We start from the raw sequence: 26705 nt of genomic DNA on the forward strand, positions 1-26705 counted from the left end.
ACACACGCGTAGCCAGAACTATGACTCATCACTTTCAAAGTCTATTGTCCAGCTAAATTATTTACATTTACTTTGCCCTAATAATAAACATACGTAGTATAACAATGAAATTATTGCTTGACATACTACGTGTTAGCTAGTTTACTTCATAGAACTGGAAACATACAACATTACCCACATAATTAACAGTATACGGTATATATAGCCTAATTATATTATTAACTTTAATTAGCATGGATTTACTACAGTATTCAATCAGATATTGTATGCTTTCCATTGGAAGTTGAGGAATTCATAACGTTAAGGAGTTCATAACGTTCGATTTAAGATTACCCACATAATTATACGGTATTTATAGCCTAATTATACTGTATTATTAACTTTAATTAGCATAGATTTACTATTCAATCAATATTATATGCTTTCCATTGAAAGTTCAGAAATTCATAACGTTTGATTCAACATTTAGTGGAAAATATCATTTAATTAGTAGGTTTAGATATAATAATATATCTTTTTGCGGTTAAATGTTTGTTGAAAGGGGTATAAGACGAGAGGAGTAAACCGATAATTCCGTATTTTTTGCTACATTCCTATTTCATAAATGATCTATAATTATTATAATGTTACCTATCATCGTGAATTTGTAAATAAAAATATGTGAATCGTGTATAAATGTGACAAACTTCAACATAAAATAATGAAAGGATCATTGGGTTAGTTAACTCAACAGCAGACTTATCATTGGGTTAGTTAACATTTCTCAGCAGATCTGATTAAACCAAAAATATTGAAAGAGATCCTGATTACTTCAGGATTGTGGACAAAGTGTTCAAATATGATTTTAAAATGTTGAAATTATAATCCGAATATAAGTTATTGTAGATTTTCAGGATTTATGTGGAATTACAGTTTCAAGGCTGTAATATTTAATTCATGGTAAAACTATGAATTTCCCTTTCTTGTTGAACGACTACTGTGTTTATTGAATAAATTTCAATTCTTCTAGGGAAGTGATTTAGTGAGTCGCGAGAAAGGGAAAAACAGCCACCAAATAACCTAAAAAGTTGGAAAACAGAACTATTCTATAATATAATAATAGGCTTTGAAATTGAAGTAGTGATATTTCTAAAAATAAAATGTGTCTAGCTGGTTAAAAGCTTGATTTTGTCAGTTGGCTAAAGCTGGGTATGGGGTGCGACCATTCAGTATTGCTATAGTGAAGACCACGTTATAATGGCAGTATTTGATTAACATTGGTGTTGGCTATCCTTTTCACTAAAGGCTGCTGACTGCTTCCTATAGTGCTTATCACCATTCGTCACATCAACACTTTGCTACTCCAACAATTTTTAAGTTACCTTGCCGACTAATCTGTAAAATGAAGAAATTTCTTTGTATACGGTAATGGTCAATTGACTAGCATCATTTAATATTGTTTATATTGTTATATGCATATATATATTTTATATCTTTGCATCTATTATGAAGATTGTCTAATGAAAATTTACGATTTTTGGTAGCCGTTGTGATCATCATTATTCCTAATCGATTCAGTATTTTTTTACTATTTCCATAGCCCTATAAATTCACGTTGTAAAGTCAACACCTGATTAACATGTTATTGGGTTGCTATCATATTCTGTCATTTGATAAAACGGATAGCTCTCTATCCATTCCCAACTAGTTGTGATTAATAATTTGTGATTATAATATTTGAAAAGAAAAAAACCAAACCGCTTTTTCAAATCAAAATCATTTACCGCTAAATTTTACTACCCACCAGCAGGTTTACCAACAGAATCATAGAGAACATGGAGTAACAAAAATATTATTTTATTATAAAATATGAATATATTGTGCTTCAAAAAAGCTGACCTACATCTATTTAATATGAAAAAGGTGAAATTGATTGGTATTATATAATTCAAAACATATTTTCTTCCAAGGTTTGCAGCCTTGCTGTTTCCCGCGAAAGAGCAACTCAGTTGAGAATTTTAACCTTACTTTTTCAACTTTTGATGAGCTCAATTCTCAATTTAATTCTTAGTTTTCAGGTCTAAAGATTTTATTTAATGTTGAGGATTTAAATGAAACTTTCATAATTTAAGTAATAATTTACTTCAAAAAACTCTAACGTTAAAAATACATTTATTTTACAAGTTAGAGAGTTAATTATTTAAATTGTGCACTACGCCCATCAGTAAAGTTGGAGTTTGGGTTATAGGATACAAACCTTTCTATAATAAGGAAAAAGTAAGGTAAGGAGCTTTTATTTTTATAATATCAATTATTTAATTTTTTTATTTGTGATAAATTTTAGAGTGTACTTTTGAGTCATTAGCGCTTAATCAGCGTTTAATCACCAACAAAACAAAATGTTAACCCTACAGAGACACACTTTATGCTCACAAAGTAGACACACTGGGGTGTTGAACACCCCAATTTAATTTTGCATGTTTCTTTGAAAAATATAGAGAAAAAAAGTACTTAGCCCATACTTCATCATTCCTTAATCATTTTTGTTCCAAGTGCATACAGAAATCGAAAGTAAACCACTGCTTATCAATATTTATACTAATTTTAGAAGTACGTATGTTCCGCCTGAATGTTGGAGTTCCTAATCTGGTTTGAAGGAATTGCTTGATCATTGCCAATGACAACTTCATCAAAAACTCACGTCTCTTCATTTAATTGTTTTAAACCTCAAGTTGTAGAGAATCATAGCATTTATTCCACTCTGATCCATCATCCCATACCACATACGTAGTGGTCAAAACAAGTAAATCTTTGTAAAAAAGTATTTGATGAAAGTCTTACGTAAAAGACACTCTGGGGTGTTAGACACCCCAAAAGAAGAACAAGATGAGCTGGTGACCTTGTAGAATGCTATTACTGACTGGAAGTGGTAGACAATGCTTCAAACCTAATTCAGACTGGGCAAAAATTCCCATCTGTTTGATATTGTCAACTGCAGAACAGAAAAAAACAACCCAGTGTGTCTCTTTAGGGTTAATAACTTAATCCTCATAGATTCTATTAGATTGAACGCAACTTGACAAACACATAAATATGTTCATAATGTGGATAAGTTATGTTCAATCTAATAGAATCTATAAGGATTAAGTTATTAACATTTTGTTAATAACAAATGTTAATGTTGTTAGCATTAACATTTTGTTAATAACTTTGGTGTAGACGCAGCTTTAGGCCCATTTCACACCAAAGCTAGGCCGGGCCGGGCTGAGCCGAGCGGAATCTGCCTGCGTTCGCACTGAAGCCGATTCACTCTGTAGGTTTTCTAGCCTTGTAGTGAGAAATCACGATCTGCCGTGGGAAGATCGAACTAAACTGAAAAAAAGGCAGAATCCGCTTGGCCGAAAACGCTCGAGTTGGGCGTCAAGCCGACTGCACAAATTCGCTCGGCTCGGCCCGGCGTTGATTTGAATGCTCCCAACTAAATCCTGCATAGCTAGCGCGCAAGCGGATTCCGCAAGGATCGGCTCGGCCCATCTTTAGTGTGAAACCCCACTTAGCCTACTTGATACTTAATTGATACTTGATATTCTCCCACTGGAAGCGCGTATGCGCCGTGGTCGTTAGATTTTTTCATACTACTCACAGCCTACTTTCATACTTTCACAGCCTACTCTACCGTTTCCAGTATCATAACTTGCTATATGGTTACTTTGAATATTATAAAACCTTATATAATAAATAGAATACTAGACATTTAACGGCTAAAATTCAAACTTTGTCAAGTGAAGTTTTTCTATGTCATATTGGTTGAATTTTAATTTAGATAAAATTGGATAAGCTAAATTTTTCTAATCAATTCATCAATATACGTTCTATCTGCTTACGATAACAGCTACCGTTATCAAAATTAAAATATAAAAATATATATTTATATTTGGATATTTAAAAGGAAGAAAAGACCAAACATCGTATTCCAAATTATAGACAACTTATTTTTTATAAATATATTTAGGCTACTTTTTATAGCTAACTGTGTGTGAAAAGAACAACATAGCATTCTTCGCAGAAGGATTTAGTTAAATATTTAATCTTGACTGTAAAGTTGATTTAAGCCTCTTGTATCATTCTGTCACGTTTTGTTTTTTTCTAGAATCAGTCATGTCGTTCACGTCAAAACAGTTGAGATACGCTCATTCTGATGGTTCAACCCACGTTTGTTATTCTCAAGATGGAAAGTGAGTATTCACAAATATTATGTCACCAATTTCTATTACATTTCATGTGAACGGCATCCGTTTTGGAAAAGCAAACAAGTTAACTTACCGTACCTAACAAACCCTTTCACTTACAATATTCAATATAGGCCTACTGTTCTAATAAAATATTATGCTTTCAAAAATGAATTAACAATTTAATAAATTACAAATTATTACTAGTACGGTACCCCCATTTTAATTTTTTCTCACACACAAACACTTCCGACGATAATCTCATCAAACGTCAAAATAAATGGCATTATCAATGAAACTAGTATCTAGTCATTTCTAAAATAAAATAGAAAAAGGGTACTAACTTAGTACCTGTGCTTTTGGGGTTCATTTTCCAAGTAGCTCTACCAAAAAACTTGATTATTAACTCAAATCATTATCATACTAATTAACCTACTTGTATCTAAAGCACAACTTTGTTACTTTATCCAACTTGGTCTTACTAGCTATTGCCATTTCAAACATTAAACTGTGCTAGCTGTTAAGAAGATATTCATTCAATGTTGGATTAACCTGGTTTATTAATTATTAACTTCAGTGTAATTTCCTATCTACATTCATTTATTGCTCTAGCCTCTACTGTAAAATTAGAAAATCTCAAATTTAAATTCTCAATGTTTCTATATGGAAAGCAAACCCTTTGGATGTTATTAGCATGGCCGCCTGTTGGGCTAGCAACTTCTTTGCACTAGCATGCAAATTTGCCCACTAGCATGTGCCCTTTACTACGCTATGCCTGGTCGTGGGTTCGCATCCCGGTCGTGGACATTTGCACGATCATCTCATCAATCACCTACTCACTCTTTCCATAACCCATGCACAAGCAAAAAGCTTTCAACCACATCAATAAGCTTCCGAGAGAAGCTAATTAACCTCCCTCTATTCTTTGAGTGAGGAGAAGATTGTATGTTTTGTCATTCTCTTCGATCGGCCATCTTCATATCAGTGTAAATATTTGTTTTTATTAATCGTCAATGTCTATCCAGTATATACACTGGTCACAGACAGAAGAAAAATTGAATATAATATATTATGTATAATCAAAAACTTGGGACACCGTCGGACCATGTAGAAAGCAAGTAAAATATCTTGCCAACAAAATTGGCTTCGCCCGCATAGTCCAAAAAGCATTGCATCTGTAGAAAAGGTAAGGCTGTTTATGGGGGTGCGTCCATTGTGAATCTTGCCAGTATTTGGTGATAAGGTATACCCTACTTTATTCTCAAGTGGTGATAATATGAATCAATGAAAAACTTGTCCTTGAACTTAAACAAATATATTTGACAGTACTTTCAGTTGTTTGTTTTTCACTTTATAGATACATTGTTACATGCGGTACTGAGGGAGACGTTAGAGTGTGGAATGGTTTTGGAGACGATGAGCCTCAGGATAAATGTGTTGGAGATAGAGCATACGCTGTTGCAGTACATGTGAGTTGCATCAAATTGTATTTTTTCGTTAGGGCTACTCTTGAACAGAAATAAAAATCCAAGCCCCCTTATTTAAAATTGTTTACTCACAACATGTTTCGGCTATGTTGACTTTATTTTTATTAAGTCAATGGTTATCAAGACTTGACAATGGCATCATAGCCAAAACATGTGAGTAAATAATTTAAAATAAGGGTACTTGGTGTTTTATTTCTATGTGAGTTGCACTTTGATCTGATGCCAAACTTTTACTGGGCATATTCTTCCTAATATGAGAGTTGTCCATAAATTGAGATCTCCAGCTCAACATTAGAGTGGAAATTATAGTGATAGCGAGATGGACGGTCTCTTTCAGTGTTAATCCACAGCTCTTAACACTGCTTCCTTGATAAATTTAATATTCTGAAACATTTTTACTTTGTCTAAATCTGTACATCATGTAAGCTGGTCAACTACTCATTGTGACAAAAATGAAAATTGAAAAAAATGGAAATTAATTCAAAACAGTCATTTATTCCCTCTGCAGTGGACGGAAATGCTACTGGTATGAATAATTCTCGAAAATGTAGAGATCATAAAGGGATCGTTGAGAGAGAGCTGGAATTTAAACTTTCATAATACGTCATTGTTTTCACAATGAAATTAAATTTACCCATCTCATTCCAAGGAATCGTTTTTCGTTGAAGCAGTATTCAATAATTTGTTTCCGGTTTGGTTAATTAATCCAAAAATTGTGTGTTTTTTTAGAATGACCGCCTGTATGTTGGGACAGGAAATAATTATGTGCAAGCATATACATTTCCAGAACCGGAACTTGATGGTGTTGTCACTCGCTTCAAAGCTCCTGTCACAAGCATATCAGTTTCAAAAGATGGAAAATTGGTTGCTTGTGGATCAGAGTGAGTCTTTATTCAATTACCTGTTTCTCTTGTATTGCAATATGAAAATCAAAATACTGAAATAACTTGTTGATATTATTTAAAATACGTTCCAAGTAATACCTTTCATGTGTAAGTGCATTCTTCGTTTCATAAGTGTTTTAAAATTCAAGTTTGTTTAAAATTATTTTAAACTATAAATGCATAGTCCGTCATTCATATTCTTCTATTATATTGATGTATATGTGATTAGTTTGATGTTCAACTAATTAAAAAAATGCATTAGCTCTAATGAATGAGTGATTCAACTAGTAATTATTATTAAACGAAAATCCAAATAAAATGCTGTAAAATTGGCATTTGAATAAATGCAATTCCTCATTAATATCCACTAATATACTAACTAGTATTTTCATTAGTTGACTGATTAGAGAGAAGTTATGTAAATTATATTTAAATCTTGCTTTTTTTATCACAGAGACATGGAAATTCATATAAAAAAGGATGAGAGTGTCACCGTCCTGACTAATCACAAAGCACCTGTTCTAGATGTTGCACTTGATCCCAAGGGAGAGTATTTGGTAAGTTGGATTTTATAAACTGGTTATTTTTGCTCTTTGCTACAGCATAGTTTTATTTATTATTGAAACTACCTTTTATTGTAATACTGGTTATATGAAGAAACTCCAAAATGAGCAGAATTCTCTTTCATTTTTTTTGCGTTGCCTTGTTTCTTCAGTGATCAACAGAAGTAATTATAATTAGATATCAGGGAAGTTGATAAAAAATAAATATAATATTCTATACATTAGTCATGTCAACATTATATTGAGTATTATGTATTATGATTCAATTTCAACTCTCAATACTTTAAAATTGAGCTTTTTGGTATTTATTACATCACAAAGCCCACATAAGTCCTAGTATTGTGCTAGAGAGACAATAAATATATTTGAAGGATAGATGAACTATCAGTTTTGTATTGGTTCCAAGTAATTTTGAAGCTCATTTTCCCCTGAGGTGCAATTCCAAAGCGACTCGAGACGCAAGGTTGTAGCCGCCGCGGCTAGAGCACCTACCCTAAATTCGATGATCCATTAGATATGAATCGTAAAAGCAATATATTTTAGCCAAAACTTCTAATCTACCTTCTGACATAACGTTCATACAACATAAAAATCCAATAAGTCATCAAATCTATTGAATTTATAGGTTACATGCTCTAGCCGCGACGGCTAATCACGCGTCTCGAGTCTTCGCTAAGGAATAGCACCTTTAGCAGAAGCAGAGCTTCCTTCCTTCTACTTTCCTTAGGTAGAAAATTATTGCTTTCCAAAAATAAATATTGGAATCCAAATCTGTTATTCTTCCTACGTTTTGTGGCCAGAAGAAAATCTATACTGTATATTGATAGATGTATAAATACAAATATTGTTTTGAATATATTTTATCTATTTGATGAAGGAAAGACCATGTCCCGTTGGGGCATATTTTTTACTTTGTTGTACTTGTGACATCACTGCTCATGGGGTAATAATGATTGTGCTAATATGTTTAATATACTACTCATAAGGTATTTATATGCTAGTTCATGTATGGATCGAAGAATTTAACATATTTTTCGCATTTTGTAGTTTTCGTCATTATATATTGTGAGATTGTTGCTTGATGTATGATTCGGCCACCTCTGTTTAGGCTTCATCAAGTTGTGATGGAACAGTACAGATCTGTAAGTTGGCTGATGGAAATGAAGTTGTCCGCAAGCTGGATTGCCTACCAAAGAGTAATTCTGTCGAAACATCGCCTTCCAACGGCAAAATTGACTGGACTCCAATTTCTGGAAAACTGCTTGCAGTTCCATGCGAACAAGAGGTTTCATTGTATGAGCGTAATACTTGGGAAAAGCAGACATCTTTAACGATCCCAACATTGCATGAGAATGAGGTAGGTGCTTGTGCTTGAAGATGTTGCATTTTAATATTATTTACAATAATAGTTTTAATACAATTTTTTTTAATAGGCATAACCATTTGAGGGGGATATTTATTCATTTGAAGTACGGTAAATGCACACTGCCTTTTTAACATCTAAGAAACTTCCTTGCTTCTCGCTTCCTCAAAGGTGAGAAAGTGAGAACACATCCGGTATTATGTACTTTTGTATAAAATATTAAACATCAAATTTGGTGCTTATTATATTATTTGTTGGTGTTACAGTTATTAAATTTGGTGCTTGCTATGTATACTGTGTTATACTTGTATTGTTTTGCAAATTATATTCGTTTTGCAATAAATTTCAATTAACTCTGCATCACTATTTATTAAAAGATAAATTTCATAGTTATGAAAACAAATTGAAATTGTCAACCACTCTTATTTGTCTTTTCAAATTGTGTTTTCATTATGGAAAATTACCACATCACACACAACACAACTGTAAGGTATTTCATAGTTGATCGCCAACTTCGTTTTACTTTCATAGTAAACGACAACTATCAACTTTGAGATGTCTGTATTCTAACAAATGCTGATTATTGTTGCAGTACTTTTCAGTGTGCCGATTCTCGAGTTGTGGTCAGTATCTGGCAGTGAGTACCACAAAGAACAAGTTACTTGTTTGGAATGTGAACGACAGTCAGCTGGTGTCGACGATCCCATCACCGACTGCGGTGGTGTGCGACATCTCTTGGAATCCAGTCACTCAGAATGGCCACTCGTTCTGCTACACCAATCTGGACGGCTTCCTAGGCCAAGCCCACTTGCAAAAAAGAAGCAACGACTCACCTGCCAAGTCAAAGGTATTCATTCCCAAGTACCAATCGAATTCCTGTCTTATTTATATTCTTCATTTCTTCACGTATAACTAAATTGAATGTCAATCTAAACTTTATATCAGTTATTATTTCTTTTTGATTTAGCACTTTCGACACAATTAGACACTTGCTGTTATACTTCATCTGAATTGAGTTTGGTTCGTATGTTCTCCAACCACAAGTTGACGAAATATTATAAATTAAGTTATGTAAATCAAGTTAGAATGGATTCAGTTTATATGATTATATGTAATCATATGTGTTTCAAGTGCCGGATTCCGAGCTCGGGATTTAGTTGAGCTCTAGACTTTAAACAGCTGGAGTCAGAAAATTGGCTTTCCGAAACGGGGCGTAGTCGTAGTTTTTATGATGGAAAGTACTATATTTTCTTGATTTTTTGTGTAATATTGTGAAGTATTCTGTATTTTGATGTATGAAGAATTGAAGTTCTTCATAATCACACGTTATATTTATGTGCTAGGAAGGTCCGTGAGTCTTCAAGTATTATCAAATCAACATTCTCTGGAGGTGTGCGTCACAACCCGTCGGAGGGCTTAATATAAAAATAAGATATCCAACCTTTATCTTGATATTTTGAAATATACTTACTTACTCTATTATTACTCCTACTTCTGCTGCTATTTTATTCTAAATTAATTCTACAATTCTGTAAATTTTATTACACTTTTAATGGTAGTGATAAAACTCCAACATTACAAGGGACACAACATGTTCAAAGTCAACTTTGAATCAATTATGATCTTATGTGGATTCAATTAATTGGAGAGTATCATCTTTCTAGGTTGCAGTTGAGTCTAATGAGAACTCAAACATCGATGCATTAATTCCTGATGATGGATTATTCGATGAAAATTTCGGAAATGATGATAATGAAGATGATGACGATGAAAACGTAGTGTCTGTCGAGAAAATCAAATCAGCCCTTGGTTTCAATCCGGATGGATCGTTCGTCGCTGGCGGTTTAAAAGAAGGTTTGAAGAAATATTGTATTTGATAAATATTTACTGCTATTGTACTAGAATCATTTCCAGGAAATTGTTGCCATTAAAAGTGCCTCCAATCATCCTTCAAAATAGAAAAATTATGAATAATGAAAAGAGCTGATTGATTGTTGATATTTGGTAACGACTATCCTGGTTGAAGCTGAATAATCTTATTTAATTTCCGTTGTGAAACAGTATCTTATTCAGTGATGATAAAGTTACATATTTATGTTCATTCAACTTATAATTTGAAAAATGAGTAAATTGATTGATTTATTTCTATGTATGATTATGTTGATGTAGATTAAACCAGTGTCTTGAATGTTACATATTTTACTATTTAAGTTATATCAGCTAATAATAATCATAACGACTTGCAGCCATTATTAATACTTGTTTAAAACTATCCATTAAACATGTTCATTCATTTATATCGACTGTCAATTAGAGTTACTTAAATGTTTCATTTTTCCATTCTTTGAGATTCATTCATGATCAATTCTCGACTTCAAACCGTCATTTATAGCAAAATTTTAAAACGAAATCCAATATTATATTATATTTCATTTTAACCATACTACAACAGTATACTCTAAATTTACTAATAATTGATTTCTGATTATCACTACTACTGATTATTTCCCCCTTCCTCTGTATATCATTTATAGTTTCTTTCAATTGATAGGTTTGTAGCCTATTTTAATTTTATTTCTATTGCTGTTCATTTCACCCAGCCTTCGACGACAAACATTACAATATGATATTCTGAATAGTTTATTAAATTCGTTATTATAATTCATAATAATTTGTGGAATTTGTGAATTGTTGTATGCCTAGATGGAGCCAGCTCGCGGTCGGTGTCTCGAGCGTCCTCGCGAGCCTCCTCGCCCGGGCCGCCTGTTCCGCAGCTGGAGATGCAGCCGCCGTTTCAGCCGTCCTCCACTCCACAAAGTCTGCAGTTCAGATTTATGGTGAGTAAAGTTACATTTACTTTCTCATTCGTTGAGTCCTTTAGGTGACTTGAATCTGAATAATTTTCAGAGTTTTCATCTTATTCCTAGAAAATTAAATTGAATTTTTATTCTCAAATAATATACATCAAGGTGCTTTCAGACTTATGTCCACGAACACGTGCATTACCATTTTCATGAGCTGATTATATGGTTATTATAGGCTATCTGTATCTGGCTACTGTTGCTGTTCAAATACAGATATAATAAGATCATCATCTGATCTAATAATCATAATAAGATCATAATAAGAGCATCATCTGATGAAAATTGAAATGCGCGTGTTAGTGGTGCATAAGTCTGTACGCACCTTAAAATACAAATACATGTGCATAACAAAACGTTATTTTACGACTACAGTATTGAAAACCTCAACATCCTCGTCAATACTATGAAATAACATGAAGAAACAGCAAAATGAAGTCGGAATTTTAATTGTGGATTAGAAAATAACAATTTTGTCGATTTATGATTGTATTGATGGCAGAGCAATAGAAATAAGCCTTATGTCTACTTACTAATACGGTACTTTGCTTGGTACTTGGCGACTCTTTGAGTCCAGCTCGACTAACTTACAGTTTTCATATTCAAATATTGGTTTATTACCTACTGAAGCTGGGTTTTCGTTTGTGCGTAAATTCCGTCGTCGACCACATGTCGTAACATGACATGAGGATCTCGGATTGGGTAGATTTCAATTTGTCTAAATAACTAAAAATTTTGTTCAATCATGTTTTAATGCGGGAGGTTGAGTTATACTTTTATACTTTCAAATGACAATATGTTGATATTATTAGAAATGTTTTGATTCTTGAATAATAAACACAAATAATGAAAAGTTATTTGATCAGCTGTTTTAGCACACTTGAAATTTGGACAATATGAATGTCAGCAATGCTTGTCGTCGTCGACTGCGGAAGTTTACGCACAAACGAAAATGCACCGTTACCTAAAACAATATAGCATAATAAAGTGAGATTAAATAAAATTGCATTTGTAATATTATATTAATTCTGATTTCCAATTATATGATGTCATTTTAATTTAAAATCCCAAACCTATTACTGTTTGAATTGATTAATCAGCAGTTAAAAATATTGAGATTCTCTATTTCAATACCATTATAAACATTAATGCAATAGAGAATTAGACGATTAATTTCTTTGAATTGACCTTGAAAATAATAAGTTACTTGAAATAACCAACAAATATCAGGATCTCTAAAAGTAATTATTGTTCTGATGATTTACCACTTGGAAATTAATAGAAGCATATCAAATAACACTGCTTCAGTCTAATATCATACAATCACCATCATTTGTTGGATTTTCTTTGGATGAATATTCCAAGTCTAATTTCTCAATAATTATAAAAGAAATAAAGCTTAACATTTCATTGTTGTGATTTATTTTTCAGGTGTGGAATGATGTGGGAGTCGCAGAACAGACAAATACTGACGACGATCAAGCCATTTCTTTGAAGTTCCATGATTCTTCATTCCACTATCCATTTAGAATAGCGAATGACTTGAATTACTCTATGGCAGCACTCAGTACGGATGCAGTTGTATTTGCAAGTGAAAAATCCGAAGATAGAGCAAGGTAAGTTGTAATTCAATACCAGCAACTTCCGTCATGCTAGTTATTTCAAATTGAAATTCTTTGTCAAATCACAAAATATTCTGTTTTTTATGAATTTATTTAGCTCATTTATATTTGAGTTTGAATTATAAAAATGCAAATAATAAAAATTGGAAAATAATTAAAAAAGTAATAATAAAAAGTCCATTTATTTCATTTTTGCATAAATATAGGCATCAAAATGTTTAAGGTAATAATTTCATCAATTCAATATTGGCACTGCTAGCAGAAGAAACACTTGAGTGTTGTGCAGTGAGATTTACAATTCACTGTGTTCCATATTATTTGAACACAATGTTTGTTTTGTTTTTTTTTCGATGTTTGTTTTTGATAGATTCCTGGTATTGTTGGTAGTGTTATTGATAAGCTTCTCTTTACTACTTTGAATAATATTATACAATATGATGGGAATTTTGAAAGAGAAAATGTTAACTCACTGTTTGCTAGGAGTGACGATCGTTTTGCCCTGTTGTTTTGATCATGTCGAAAGATATTTTTAGAACAGAGACTCCATTCAGTGCCCCATTACACAGTATTTATAAAATATATCTATAATGTATAATTATATATTTATTATTATATAATTACAATACTTTTGCAACACCTGATAATGGATGAATACCCGACGAAGGGAACTATATAATATTATGTAATATAATAAAACTGTCAAGTAAATGAATAAATATATGTTATATCAGACCTTAGGTAATTAACCAACGTATATAAAAAATTGATTACCTATTACACCATTATTGCCAGTGTTAAGACTATCAAACTATCAGACTAAGTGCCGGTTGCACAACAGCCGGTTAAATTTTAATCGTGATTAATTCCACGAGAACCAATCAGAGAAGCCGTCTTTTCAAAAACGCCTTCTGTGATTGGTTCTCGTGAAATAAATTACGGTTCAAATTCACCGGCTTTTGTGCAACCGGGCCTATCAGTTTTAAGGCTCTCAAAGAGCGTTTATCACTGTGTGTAATGGAGCCCTGAAACTTGGCGGAAGATGAATTGATTTGGTTTGGTTTACAGTCACGTGGGTTGTACGCCGTTGAAGAAAGGCCAGGAGTGGTCGATGGAGCTGGACGCGGACGAGGAGGCGGCAGGCGTGGCAGTAGGGGTGGGGTGGTTGGCTGTGGCCACCAATTGCCGCCTCCTGCGCCTCTTCACGGTGGGCGGCAACCAGCGAGAGGTGCTCTCCCTCCCCGGACCCCTCGTCTGCATGGCCGGCTGGAGGAGTCTCCTTGCCGTTGTCTTTCACAGCTCACCTGGTACAAACATTCATTTTTTAATTCGGTTATAATTATTTTCTTTCATCATCATCATTATCATTGTTGTGAAATTTATTTTATCGCACGTATATACTCCATATGGGAGGGTCTCAGTTAATCAGGTGCTTATTGTGACCATTTCCTGCCATACTAAACAAATGGGAAGTTGAGCCCCGTTCAGTTCTTCATGCATGTACACAACAATTTTGCGTTGAAGGCTGATATACAGTCAGCTACACAGTTGCTCACAAGCTAGGGATTAATTATTATTAAACAAAAATCCCAAATAAATGCTGTAAATCACCCCGAAGACTTGTGCTACTGCAAATATTAGGGATTAGTGAGATTGTGTTAGGGAAAAGTTAGTTAGGTGTGAGTTTTCTGCTTTTAGGTATGCACACACCGATGCGTAAAAATTTATTGCGGAATTTTCAAGAATTCAGACTGCGGTTTCCAAACGAAGTTTTCGTTGCGAAATATTGGGGCACGCACACTGGGAAGCGGAATAATCGCAATGTGGAGCGCGGGAATATTTGATTTGACTTATGTTGTTTACAAGGCAGACGAAAGTAGTGTAGTTCCAGAAATCGCCACAAAATTCGCAACACGAAAAAGCTCTGCAAATACAGCATGTAGCAAAAGCTACGAATTATTCGCAAGGGAATATTTCGCAACGCATTGGTTTGCGCAAGCACATACACCGCAATGGTATTAAATTTCTGCAAGGCAAGTTCCGCGAATTGAATTCGCACCGCAACAAAACTTTCGCGTTGGTGTGCGCCAGGTATTTAAATGGCAATAAAAATGCTAGTATTATTCCGATTTTTTTAAATCTATTTCTTCATATCCAATGATATCTAGAATTTTATATCTAAATATATGATTCTGTATCCACTAGATTTTCTGAAATCAACAGGAACTTGACGTACTGAAGTTGCCTACCCGGGCTGATTCTTGATCTGGATGAAGTTGATGTCACCCCTCCTTGTCTGCGGAAATATATAGAATTATTAAATGAAACAGAAATAGCATTAATAACTTGTCTAGGATGAGTGTTTTAAACTTCCACTCTAAAAATTAGACGGGCTATCCTGTACACTTGAGATTTGCAAAATTATAGCTCAAGTACCGTATTACCTATGTCACTAGACTTGATCAAATTTATTTTCACTTTACGAGTAGATCGTTCTCGAATTTAATCAATTTTTGCTACAGTATTTCCATTCTTGGCAGATTAATGTATTTCTTTGCCCGTACGTCAGTTACGTGTAAAACCTTGAACTAATCTTTCGTTATCAACTCTTTGAACATTCTTCTTTTTTTTCTAATATTTATTTGCTTTTTGAATTGGTGACATGAAATAGGAATCGGCGACCAGCAGTGGCTGAGTTACATGATCATCAGAATCTCACCGGATGCACAGTGCCATTGCGTTGAGAGTCCGCAGTCGCTGCCCATCAGCCCAAAGTCAACACTCAAGTGGATGGGCTTCTCTGACTATGGATCTCTTTGTACCACCGACTCTGCCGGCTATGTCCGTCTACTCTCCTCTACCAAAACGTGGCATCCGATTGCCAACACCCGCCAATATGTAAGTGTTTTCCTCTATAGCTCTATGTAAGTAGGAATTACATGAACAATAAAAACACAAATAATATATCGTATTGTAAATTCTCACAATGTATTCATAGACACAATATTATAACGACATGTGGTAGTCTGTAGTCAAAATTATGCATTTACAATTTTCATTTTTCTTCAATATAGAGAACTGAAAAGAGAGCATGTTATGTTTAACGTTGTAATGTTACTATGCAAAAAAATGTATAACTTGAATATTTATCTTATTTTGTCATTTGCTGTGCATTAAATTATTTAATCTATTTCAAATATCTTAATTTATCACAAATTATTAAATTATTTAATCTATTTAAAATCTCTTAATTTATCACAATATGCATAATTACAATGTGATGTAAAGTAGCTGCAGGTTGCACTGTCTAGAATTAATTTGATATTAAACGTCTGCTGCTACATGCTGCTCGGCAATGTGCAAAAGTTCATTCAAGTGTCTTATAATCCCTCGTTATCAACATGTTAATTAATTTTTTTCCAATTTAATGTGCTTAATCTTGATTGTGAATTATTTTTTAATTATTTAAAAACTTGGCCAAAATTATTCTCAAAAATACCTAAACCTCACATCTTTCAATAATTATTATAGGTACAACAACAACAATAATAATAATAATAATAATTGTTGTATCAATAGTATAAGTGTTCTGTTATTATTTTTAAATAGAAATATTATTTGTTGCAGGTGAAAGCCAAGTCTGATACCTATTTCGTCCTCGGCGTGAATGAGTGCTTGCAAACAATAAAAGTCATTCTTTGCAAAGGCACTGAGTACCCTGTCCTCATTCCTACACCGTACATGACTGAAATTCCATGGAAGGTTGGTAGTCAATATTGTAATTATTCTTTCTCGAACTTGTTGTCTGTGTCTTGCCTGAATATGGCGTAATAGATTCTCTAGGAATCATTCTATGAAGTGAAAACCAACTCATTATTATCAATTCTTCAATTAATGTACTGGAAAGGTGGTTTCCTGCAATTAATAAATATAAGATAGATGAAAAACAAATAGAAATTGTCAACCAAAAAAGTGATTGACGGTTTTTATTTGTGTTTTTTTTTTCACAAATTAGTTTTATGCAAAGAAAAACTTGGTTTTCATTAGCTACTACTTGTATATTATAAATAGTTGGACTGATAAATTTATACTTTTTACGCATTCAGCACATTTATGAACTGTGTTATTCAGTATCCTGCTTATTTCTCCAATATCTTGTTTTGTTCTAGCTTCCACTATGTGGCACATCACAAGATAAAGGACGTTTGGAAGAGCAGCTTTGGAGAACTAAACTTGCTAATACATGCCTCAGTCGGAAGAACCTTGAAAATGATTCAGTCATTAGCAGTGCTCAAAGCAAAAATATGCTTGAATTCAGCACAACCTTGATCAAATTATTCTCGGTAAGTTCTTAATCATGAAATGAATTCAATGTTATAATTATTATACTAACGGTTTGCTAATATCAAACAACTGTCTGATATCTAATAGAACATTATCTGTCCAACCAGCGAAAGTTTATTATTTTTAATAATTTTGATTGATAAAATACAGGTTCAAATACGAAATCAATAGATTATAATAACAGGAAGTGTTGGGGTGCGATGAGGAGGGGAGATGGCTGTATGCATAACCTTCTCTAGTAGTTTTTTCTCTACTAGTTTTTTACTAACAGTTGTGCTGAAATACATTGAATTCACCCCCAATCTTCGGTCTTGTGTAAGATTCATTCTACCTCGCTATAGTTTAAAATTTTAGAAACATTGTCTTCTTTTGAAAAAATGTAAACAAAAAAATGAGGCAAAAGATTTACTGGAATTTTCAACCATAAATCATTTTTAAAATGTATTACACTTATTTAAATAATAACACGTACAATATAATTTGTATCATCTACACATGACTACCTATTCCTTCTTATTTTGGGTATTTTCGTTTTGGTAATTTTCAAAAACGTTTCCTTCAGGCAATTCAATTACTATAATGTTTTGCAGCTCGCTTGTTCTGATAACCTGTCTCTGAGAGCAGTTGAGGCTTGCAAATTATCTGGATCGCAGCTTGTTATGGAAAGAGCTATGAAATATGCCCACATGCAAAACAAAGCTGTCTTGGCTGAGCAAATAGCTGAATTGATAACAGAACTATCAAATAATGATGACGTCGGTTCAGAGTAAGTTATTCATTGCATCAAAAACATTCAAATTTTGTTTCATTTTTCACGGTAACCCAGTATTTTCTGCTATTGATTCTCTATTTTCCCGCAAAAATATACAGAATAAATTTGTTGTCGATTGAAATAAGATGGCAACATAAATAAGTATAAGACATTTTTCTATGTATGACTTAGTTGAAATAGGTTTTTCCTTCAAGCTGTTATGGTGATGCACTTATTCAACTCCTTGGCCCATTCTTATGTACGGTTGCTTTATAACTAAGCAACTACTTGAGGTCTGAAAATTATCTTATATCATTGGAGTATCCTCTCAGCTTAACAATTTTAAATTCATTGCAACTTCTCTAGTATTAGCCTACATGATTAATTCATCCAATTTAAGGTAACATTTCTTCACGAATATTTACATTTATTTGAGTTTTGTTGAACTCTATTCTCTATTGGTCTGAAACTAGATAACAAGTATCAATTCTTATCAGAAAACTATGGTAGTCTTTAAAAAATGTATTTCTTCTCAGATTCATTTCATGTTTTCAGGTATGAAGAACCCTCCCCTTATTTGGGACATCCAGTTAACTCTCATTCGAACTCCACTGAAAGACGAAGCGTGCCATTGATGAGGAAATTGTACAATCGTCCTAGTCAGCGATCGAAACAAGTAGAAAGCAACGCTAATGAAAGCTACTCTCAAGATATGTTTGACGATTGTGATAACTCAAATAGTAAGTACTGTACTGTGTATTTTCATGCTGCAGTTTAGCGATTATCAAGTGGTGAACATACCCCATCGGGAGAGTGGGCTAGATTTCAAAAAATGCTTGAGCATACCAAAATAAATCATAGAATGATACAATTATATTGAAAGTGATTTGATTTTTTAGTCTTATATTTGCATATAAGAATCATCTATAATTTGAATTGAATGATTAATTAATTTATTTATTCAACATAGACAAAAACACATAATCATAGAATGATTGGACATGGAAAAACAGGCTTATAGCCCTTAATATTCCATTACCGAATTTTAATCGAAAATTAGTCCAAAAGAGGTTATGATTTGTCAGCACTTTCAAAGGCAAATATATTTGGTACCAAATTAATATTAATAAATTAAAAATTGATATTAATATTACATGAAGATGGTTGAGGACTAAAAATAAAACTTTTAATAGAATTATCAAGACCTATCAAAGTAGCACCAGTATTTAGATTTGCTGGTTTTCAAATATCGTATCCAAGACATTGGTGAGTTTGTCTCACCAAATCACAGTCTCTAATATTTCAGGTCACTTCCAGGTTGGGTGTCAATAGAGAAAGGATTCAGACATTTTCCCTTGAATTCTTAATGCTTTACGAATCGCAATGTATCATCACGCTTTCAACATTATTTATCGAGCAGACAATGAATCTTTTCGAATTTCCTGTATTATACACTTGATATTATATATGTACGTTTTCATTGTATGGATTACTTGTTAGTTGATTACTTACTTTATCCGGATCTACAGTCCTGTGTGGACTTTGGCATTCTCAGCATAGCGCCTCCATTCATCTCTCTTGTGCACTCCGTCACCAGTTCGCCACGCCCAGCACCAAAGGTCACCAACCACATCATTCAGTCATCTTGTCTGTGGTATTTCTCTCTTTCTCGTTCCAATCATTCTTGATAGTTGATTGAAAATTTGTTTTTTTTAAATGTAGTATGTTTGATGCCTTCCTTTTTTACCAACATACTCCAAAACAATATCTTCTCATTAAATTGTGCTACGGAATCACAACTTCCAGGGGGTTTATTACTTCCAGATTTTCTTCTGAGAAAATATTATGTAGCCAGTTACTCCTCTAAAAACTTTTATAAATTGTCTTCAAAAACACATTGCAATTTAACAAGAAAAATCAAAGTATTTTGCTGTCTACTATCTACTAGGCTTCAGCGATTGTTTAAATCGTTTTTAATTATTTGATCATGATACAATCTCTTTTGTAGGGAATGATTCCATGAACGGCGATATTGGAGTTCGATCACTGTCACCCCTACCGGAACAGGCTTCTATGTTGAGGAAAGACGAGAGTATTGGGCGTAGAGCTGGATTGAATCCTTTCAAGAAAACAGCTGGCAACTCTGCTGGTAATAGAGGCTTAGCCAGTCTCTCCACACCCGAGCCAGTCACCAAGCCCGTCAAAAGCTTGTCTGAACGCCTCAAACCGAAGGTACCATTTCATTCTACAATTATTATTACACTTGAAAATATCAGGTCAGGTCATGGTTTGCTTGAGGTAGCTTGTTTGGCTCAATACACGTTTTTTTTTTATTCTTACCAGTTTCATGATCAAATAATAATATTGCTTCTCGACATTTTAAAGTTATGCTTATTGTTCCTCTATTCTTGCAATAAATTAATAATCTGAAAACACAATAATGGAAACTTGATTAATAAGTTGTATTTTAATCAAGAGTAAATTATGCTTTCAATTGAATTGATTATTCCAACCATTAAATTCAAACCTATTAATAATGAATCATCATTGAAGCCTGTTTTTTCTTTTCCGACTATTGTATTGTTCGCTCTATCTAATAAATAAATAAATAAAAATAAAATCAAAACAATTAAATGGAAACTTGATTTTTAAGATGTATTTTAATCTAGAGTAAATTATGCTTTTAATTGAATCGAGTATTCGAACTATTAAATTCAAACTTATTTATAATAAATCATCAAAACAATCAAATTTAATAAAATAACAGGAACTTCTAGAAAAATCAAAAAACGAAAGTGGGAAGGGAAAAATAATTCTATGTATAATAATTGACATTTCATAACTTGCGAAAAGGCAAATTCAATATTTCTTACGTGTGAAACAATTATGACATCGATCTCTTTTTGAAAATTACATACTCTAGATGGCTTGTCTTTTTTCTTTAGGGCTACTTTTAATATAAATATAAATACGAATCTCATTAATGTCCGAAACATGTTGTGATAAAATAATTTAAAAGGGTACTGAGATTTGTATTTCTATCTATATGGCTTCCTTTTGCACGGATACATTCTTGAAATCTGTGTTGGGATACCTCGATAATCGCTGCAACATCGTATGGGATCGTTTCTCAAGTACAGAGTGCGGCAGCGAAACTTCCTTTTTTTAAGTAAATAATACTCTTCGTATGGATCAGAAAGTTTGTATTTATTCTTGTAATGTAGCCAATATTTATATAAAGTTTTGGTTCAATCAGTTTTGAATATTAAATCAGGTAGGTGACGTCCCCTATTCTCCATACACTGAGTAAACCGACTTCTGGCGTTTGATTGAAGTCACGTTCTGGAAGTTCCTGCACAATTGCAACCTTTTATTGATGGAAATTAAGATCATCATGAAAAATTCGTCTCACAGAACCACGAAAAGTCCAAGAGCAGATGCATGTTTTCCCGCAGAACGCTGTGGTGATCGTAACATTGAAGCTCACACTGCCTCAATGTTCTCAGGTGACCTAATGGGCTAAGGGACTTCAGTTCTTCGTCTTGTCAATTCAATTCAAATCGTTTATTTCCACTTAGCATACAATACATGTACATATTTACATTTGTTATTCAGCAAAATTAGAATCACATTTTTACAAAAACAATACAAAGAACATATTGATTGAGTGGAATTCCCCCAGTAAGACTATGCGTCTGAGATTGGGAGACAGTTCCAGCAAGCAGTATTATTCAGTAGTTATATGGTATTATATTTACTATAAATTACACTATATTCACTATAAATTATGTCGCACTTGCAGTTTTTAGTATTAGTATTAGTATTATTTCATCCACTGACCACCTGTAAAAGGGGTATAAGGATATGTCAATTTGTCATTAATCAAACAGTAACATGTTTTCTATCTTCTCAAACCTCCATCTTGAGGTTTGTAAAAATCTTTGTATTCCTCCACTGAGTAGGCACATATGGATAGCAGCTCTTTTTTCAATAAAAATCTGAAAGCTTTACCAGACTTTTCTTTTATGTGAGATGGCAATAAGTTGTACATCCGTATACCTGAACTCCTTACCCCTCGCTCATACATAGTACTACGGTGTGCATCATCTCTCAAATTATTTCTGTATCTGGTCGAATATTGGTGAAATGTTTCTCCTGTATTAAATTCATTTATGTGTTTTTTTAAAAAGCAGATTGTTTCCAGAATATATAGGCTAGGAAGTGGGAGAATTCCAAGTTTTTTGAAATAGGGCCTACAACTAGATCGGATTGACTCCCCTATCATCACCCTCAATGCCCACTTCTGAATTCTAAACACCTCCACTAAACTGCTAGAATTACCCCAAAAAATAATTCCATAGTTCAGGAGGGAGTGAAACAGGGCGAAATACACACTTTTAAGAGCCATCGAATCCAGAGAAGCCTTCAGGTTTCTGAGAATAAAAATTGCTGAATTTAGTTTGGCCTTCAGGCAATCCAGATGTGGTTTCCATGAAAGATCAGAGTCAATCACCACTCCAAGAACTCTTATACTACTTACAGAATCTATATTATTGCCTTCAATTTCCAAGCTACCCCCCTTAGTAGTTCGAAAAAGTATTTCTTTGGTTTTTTCTTTGTTCAGAATTAACATATCAGCTAACCATTTCTGTAATTTAATAAGTGCTGCTTTGCTCTCCAGTTCGGCATTGGGCTGACTATCGCTTTTTAGTAAAATACTAACATCGTCTGCATATAAAACACTTTTTGCTGGTTCAAGGTAAGAAGGTAAGTCATTTATATAGAGCACAAAAAGAAGGGGACCGAGTACTGATCCCTGGGGGACCCCACTTCTCGTTTTCATCCAATTAGAATGATACTCATAGCAGTTAGATTCAATGACAACCTGCTGGTACCTTTTGTCAAAATATGAAAAGAACCATCTAAGGACAGCGCCATCAAAACCATACAGTTGCAGCTTTTTCATCATGATCTCAACATTTACAAGGTCGAAAGCTTTGGAGAGATCAGCTATCAAACCATATACTTTTAGTTTTTTATCAACAGAGGATACTATTTCACATACAATTGAAAAGAGAGCATCGTTTATTGAAAAACCTGGCCGGAAACCAAATTGATCAGGTGACAGTAAACCTATTCGATTTAAATACTCTCTCATTCTTCTAAGCACGGCGTACTCGAAAATTTTAAGAAATACAGGCGTGTTAGCAATAGGTCTGCGATTTTCTGGAAGTTCTTTTTTGCCTTTTTTATGGGTAGGAATTATTTTTGACAATTTTAGTTTTGAGGGTACATAGCCCACAGTCATGGAACTATTAAAAATGAAAGTTAGTGGCTCCAAGATATTTTCTGCTGATTTTTTAACCAAGTAATTTGAAATATTAAAACAGTCGCAGGATTTTTTATTTTTCAAGGATTTAATTATTATTTTTAATTCTGCACAACTCATGGGATTGAAGATTGAAAACCTCTGTGTATTTCCATGATTCATATTGAATACTGAAAGATAATCATTTATACTATTTTTTTCCAGGAGTTCATTTTGTATTTTTAGTGGTGCATTAATGAAATAATTGTTCAGTATGTCAGCAGCCTCTTTTCCAGTTTTTAAATTCCCCATTTCATTAACAATGCACGTATCTGAGGTTGATCCCCGGTTTTTTGCTGATTCAGACCTAACCAAATTCCAGATAGATCTAGATTGATTTGATGATTTTTTTATATAAGTAGTAGCAGCCATTTTTTTAGCTGCTTTCAAAACTTTTTTAAATATGCTTTTGTAAATTCTGTAATAAATTTCTATGCTGAAGTATCTTAACCCTGTATTCGTATGTATATATATATATATATATATTTGAGAGAGTCACTTAGAGATGGGGTTTTAATTAGACAACTCAGAGTTTTCATTCTATCACTTGATATTCTAATGCCAGGAGTAATCCAGGGAATATGATCATTCTTTCTTGCACTGCTTACTGACTTCTCTGGGATTGAGCTATTACAATGGTTAATATAGGTACTCATGTTTGTCTGAACATAGTGACCCACGTAACAATTGATTTCCGGTCTGGAACAGTAGCCAAAGGGGCTGAATTAAAGCGATTTCGAAATGCGCGCTGGGTTATCACAGAACATCCGCTCGAGAAATAAGTCTCAACGGCTAATATGCGAATCTGCGCTTCTCATTGTTCCAATGCATGATGCCGACTAACATGTCGGGAAGAAACCTTCATATTCTGTCCTCTCTAATGAGAGACCAATTTCGCTCTTCTACGACATCAGCTGACGACTGGATGGCGTTCACTTTAAAAAGGAAGTTTCGCTGCCGCACCCGGAATGATACAGTGGATTTCATCCCGAATTCTCTGTTTTAATGAAACCACAGTTATTCGGCTGACTTTGAAGTTCCAATATTGACATGAATTAAATTATATTTCCTCTCTCACTTTTCTTTTATAATTTTTTCAATTCCATTTATTTTGAGTCACCTGTTATTATGTTTCTTTTTTGAGATAATAACAACAATCTAAGTTTGGGTTTTCGTTAACTGTCGTCGACTATGACATGTCGTGCTAAAAATAAATGTCCGACTCCTCTGTTGAATCATAGGAGTGTTTCTGCCATTTTTTCAATCACGACATGTCTTAGTGTTGACGACAAAGCTACGCACAATCGGAAACCCATCTTGAATTATAGTCTTAAGTTTATGACATTACCCGTAAATCATTTTCAATCTGCTTTTATTGGATTTACCTTTTTTCATTACATTCATTTTTCTCTGCATACATTATTTTGTTATCAATTATATTATAAATTCATTATGCATACATTATTTTGTTATCAATTATATGATAAATTCATTAAATTTATTCAATGTTTAGTTCAACTTTTTGTATTTCCATAGTTCTAAAATTTGATTTTTTCATTTGTAGGCAAAGAGTGCAAAAGTTGAAGTGAAAAAACCTGCGGCAGTTGATTCTCCAGCTTCTTCATTGCCACCGTTCAAAGAATGGTTTGAAACCGAACGGGTAGTTCTTGCAAAGGAAAATCCATCAATGACCGTTGCCGAATTAACTAGAATTGCCCTTAAAACTTACAAATCGATGAAGAACGCAAGTTCTGATTTGGAGTCATCGTTCCAAAACTCAATGTCTAGTCCATCCGTCCATCAGGTACTTGATTACTTTTAGAGAAAATCTAGCACATGACAGTAATTAGGCTATGTATCGCAGCTACATAATATATATATTCTCAACCAGCTATATGTTAGGTCTTTTAACTTTGTCATTCCCTGAAAATTCTAGTTTGTGGATTACTCGAAATTAATAATCTAATCCATGATCGCTGTAGAAACAGTTGTAATGTCCTCAACCTAAACGACTGTGATCTATTTAGCAATCAAAGTTTAAGCTCTTGAATCAACTAAGACATGAAACTAGAAAAAATGGAAGTATGCATTATTGAATTGAATGGATGTTATTAACAAGACATGGTCAGCTTTTCTTGATCAAGTGAATTCTTCATCAATCATTGAAATTTATGCTTTAAATTTATGAAGAATTAGAAATAATGTAAACAAATTGAAAAATTTAATAGTGCATGAATAGGAAAAAGCTTTTGCAATAATTCATGTGTTTTTATATTTTTTTTAATGCTTGTTACTTATGAATATGATTCATTTTTATAAATAAATGATCAGTGATGATATAATTATAATTTCACGTTATTCGCTGTTGTAGATTTCAAGTGAAGACATGGGGTCCCCAACAAGCAATGAGAATACTGAGGCGGAAAGCTCAACTGCCGAAACGCCTGCTGTTGCTAAGAAAAGGAAAGCAGCAGAAGATGTGCATGAAGCTACTCCCTATCCCAAAAAGATCCCTTCCAAAACTGCTAGCAAATTGACAGGATTTTTCTACAAGAAAAACGAATAGAACTGCAGTAGGGTTGGCATTATGTTCCAACAGTGCAAGACAATAAGAATATCAAGCAACTGTTCATTGCTGTTGAGAAATTCATTAAAGGAAACGATTCATTAATACGGGAAATCATTACTGATCATTAAAAATGATTAATATTGGTGGTTGAATTAAACTGGTATTCTACCATCCCCTGCAAGGGTATTTATCATCAATATTTTTTTATAATTTCGTTTTCTTCTTACTCATCAGTTACCTTGTATTGCCATTGGCTCATGTTTTTGGATTTGGAACCCCTAGCAATTTAACTTTTTTAACTTATGAATATACCGTATCTACTCTGAGTATTATTATTCTATCAATATGTGTGTTAATTATTAATTTTTTCATATATTGAATCTTACTCATAGTAATAATAATGGTTATTATCAAACAGCACTTGAATTAACAATTGAAATTTACTAGTGATTTATTAAGAAGGTGGTGTTCCCGATTCGTTGATTATGTAAGTCAGGAGTTAGTCATAAAGACTGAATGTTTTTCTTATTAATTTATATTTGTTCAGTTTATTATCTAATAAAAATAAATACAAGAAATGAAGACTGTTCATTTTTTATTGATGTATCCTAAATCTACTTCCTAGCATTAAAGTAATCAGCTTCAACACACCTACTTAGAAGTAATATTGCAGGGCCGGCCCCAGGGG

At 33.3% G+C, this 26705-nt stretch overlaps 1 protein-coding gene across 2 annotated transcripts; it reads left to right on the forward strand.

The window, feature by feature from the left end:
• Nucleotides 1-1974: 1974 nt before the first annotated feature.
• Nucleotides 1975-26592, forward strand: LOC111057031 (WD repeat and HMG-box DNA-binding protein 1). 2 transcript variants are annotated; one of them, XM_022344453.2, is made up of 19 exons: nt 1975-2261; nt 4130-4214; nt 5566-5677; nt 6425-6576; nt 7034-7136; nt 8251-8499; nt 9098-9352; nt 10170-10359; nt 11209-11342; nt 12798-12982; nt 14054-14292; nt 15657-15883; nt 16613-16747; nt 17155-17328; nt 17920-18095; nt 18636-18820; nt 20089-20312; nt 25013-25252; nt 25820-26592. In XM_022344453.2, exons 2-19 carry the CDS (start codon nt 4138-4140, stop codon nt 26012-26014), a joined length of 3252 nt encoding a protein of 1083 aa, XP_022200145.2. In that variant the 5' UTR covers nt 1975-2261; nt 4130-4137; the 3' UTR covers nt 26015-26592. The 2 variants fall into 2 exon arrangements, with proteins under 2 accessions (XP_022200145.2, XP_022200146.2); XM_022344454.2 differs by having other exon boundaries at nt 1987-2256.
• The last annotated feature ends 113 nt before the right edge of the window (nt 26593-26705 follow it).

This window comes from Nilaparvata lugens, chromosome 3 (genome assembly GCF_014356525.2).
Source record: "Nilaparvata lugens isolate BPH chromosome 3, ASM1435652v1, whole genome shotgun sequence".
NCBI classification, from domain to species: Eukaryota; Metazoa; Arthropoda; class Insecta; order Hemiptera; family Delphacidae; genus Nilaparvata; species Nilaparvata lugens.

Excerpts from the sequence above, each read along its gene's own strand:
- LOC111057031 (XM_022344453.2), top strand. The coding sequence starts at position 4,138 with ATGTCGTTCACGTCAAAACAGTTGAGATACGCTCATTCTGATGGTTCA. Across the intron at positions 6,577-7,033 it reads TTGGTTGCTTGTGGATCAGA|AGACATGGAAATTCATATAA; the intron begins GTGAGTCTTTAT and ends TTTTTATCACAG. Across the intron at positions 8,500-9,097 it reads CAACATTGCATGAGAATGAG|TACTTTTCAGTGTGCCGATT; the intron begins GTAGGTGCTTGT and ends TTATTGTTGCAG.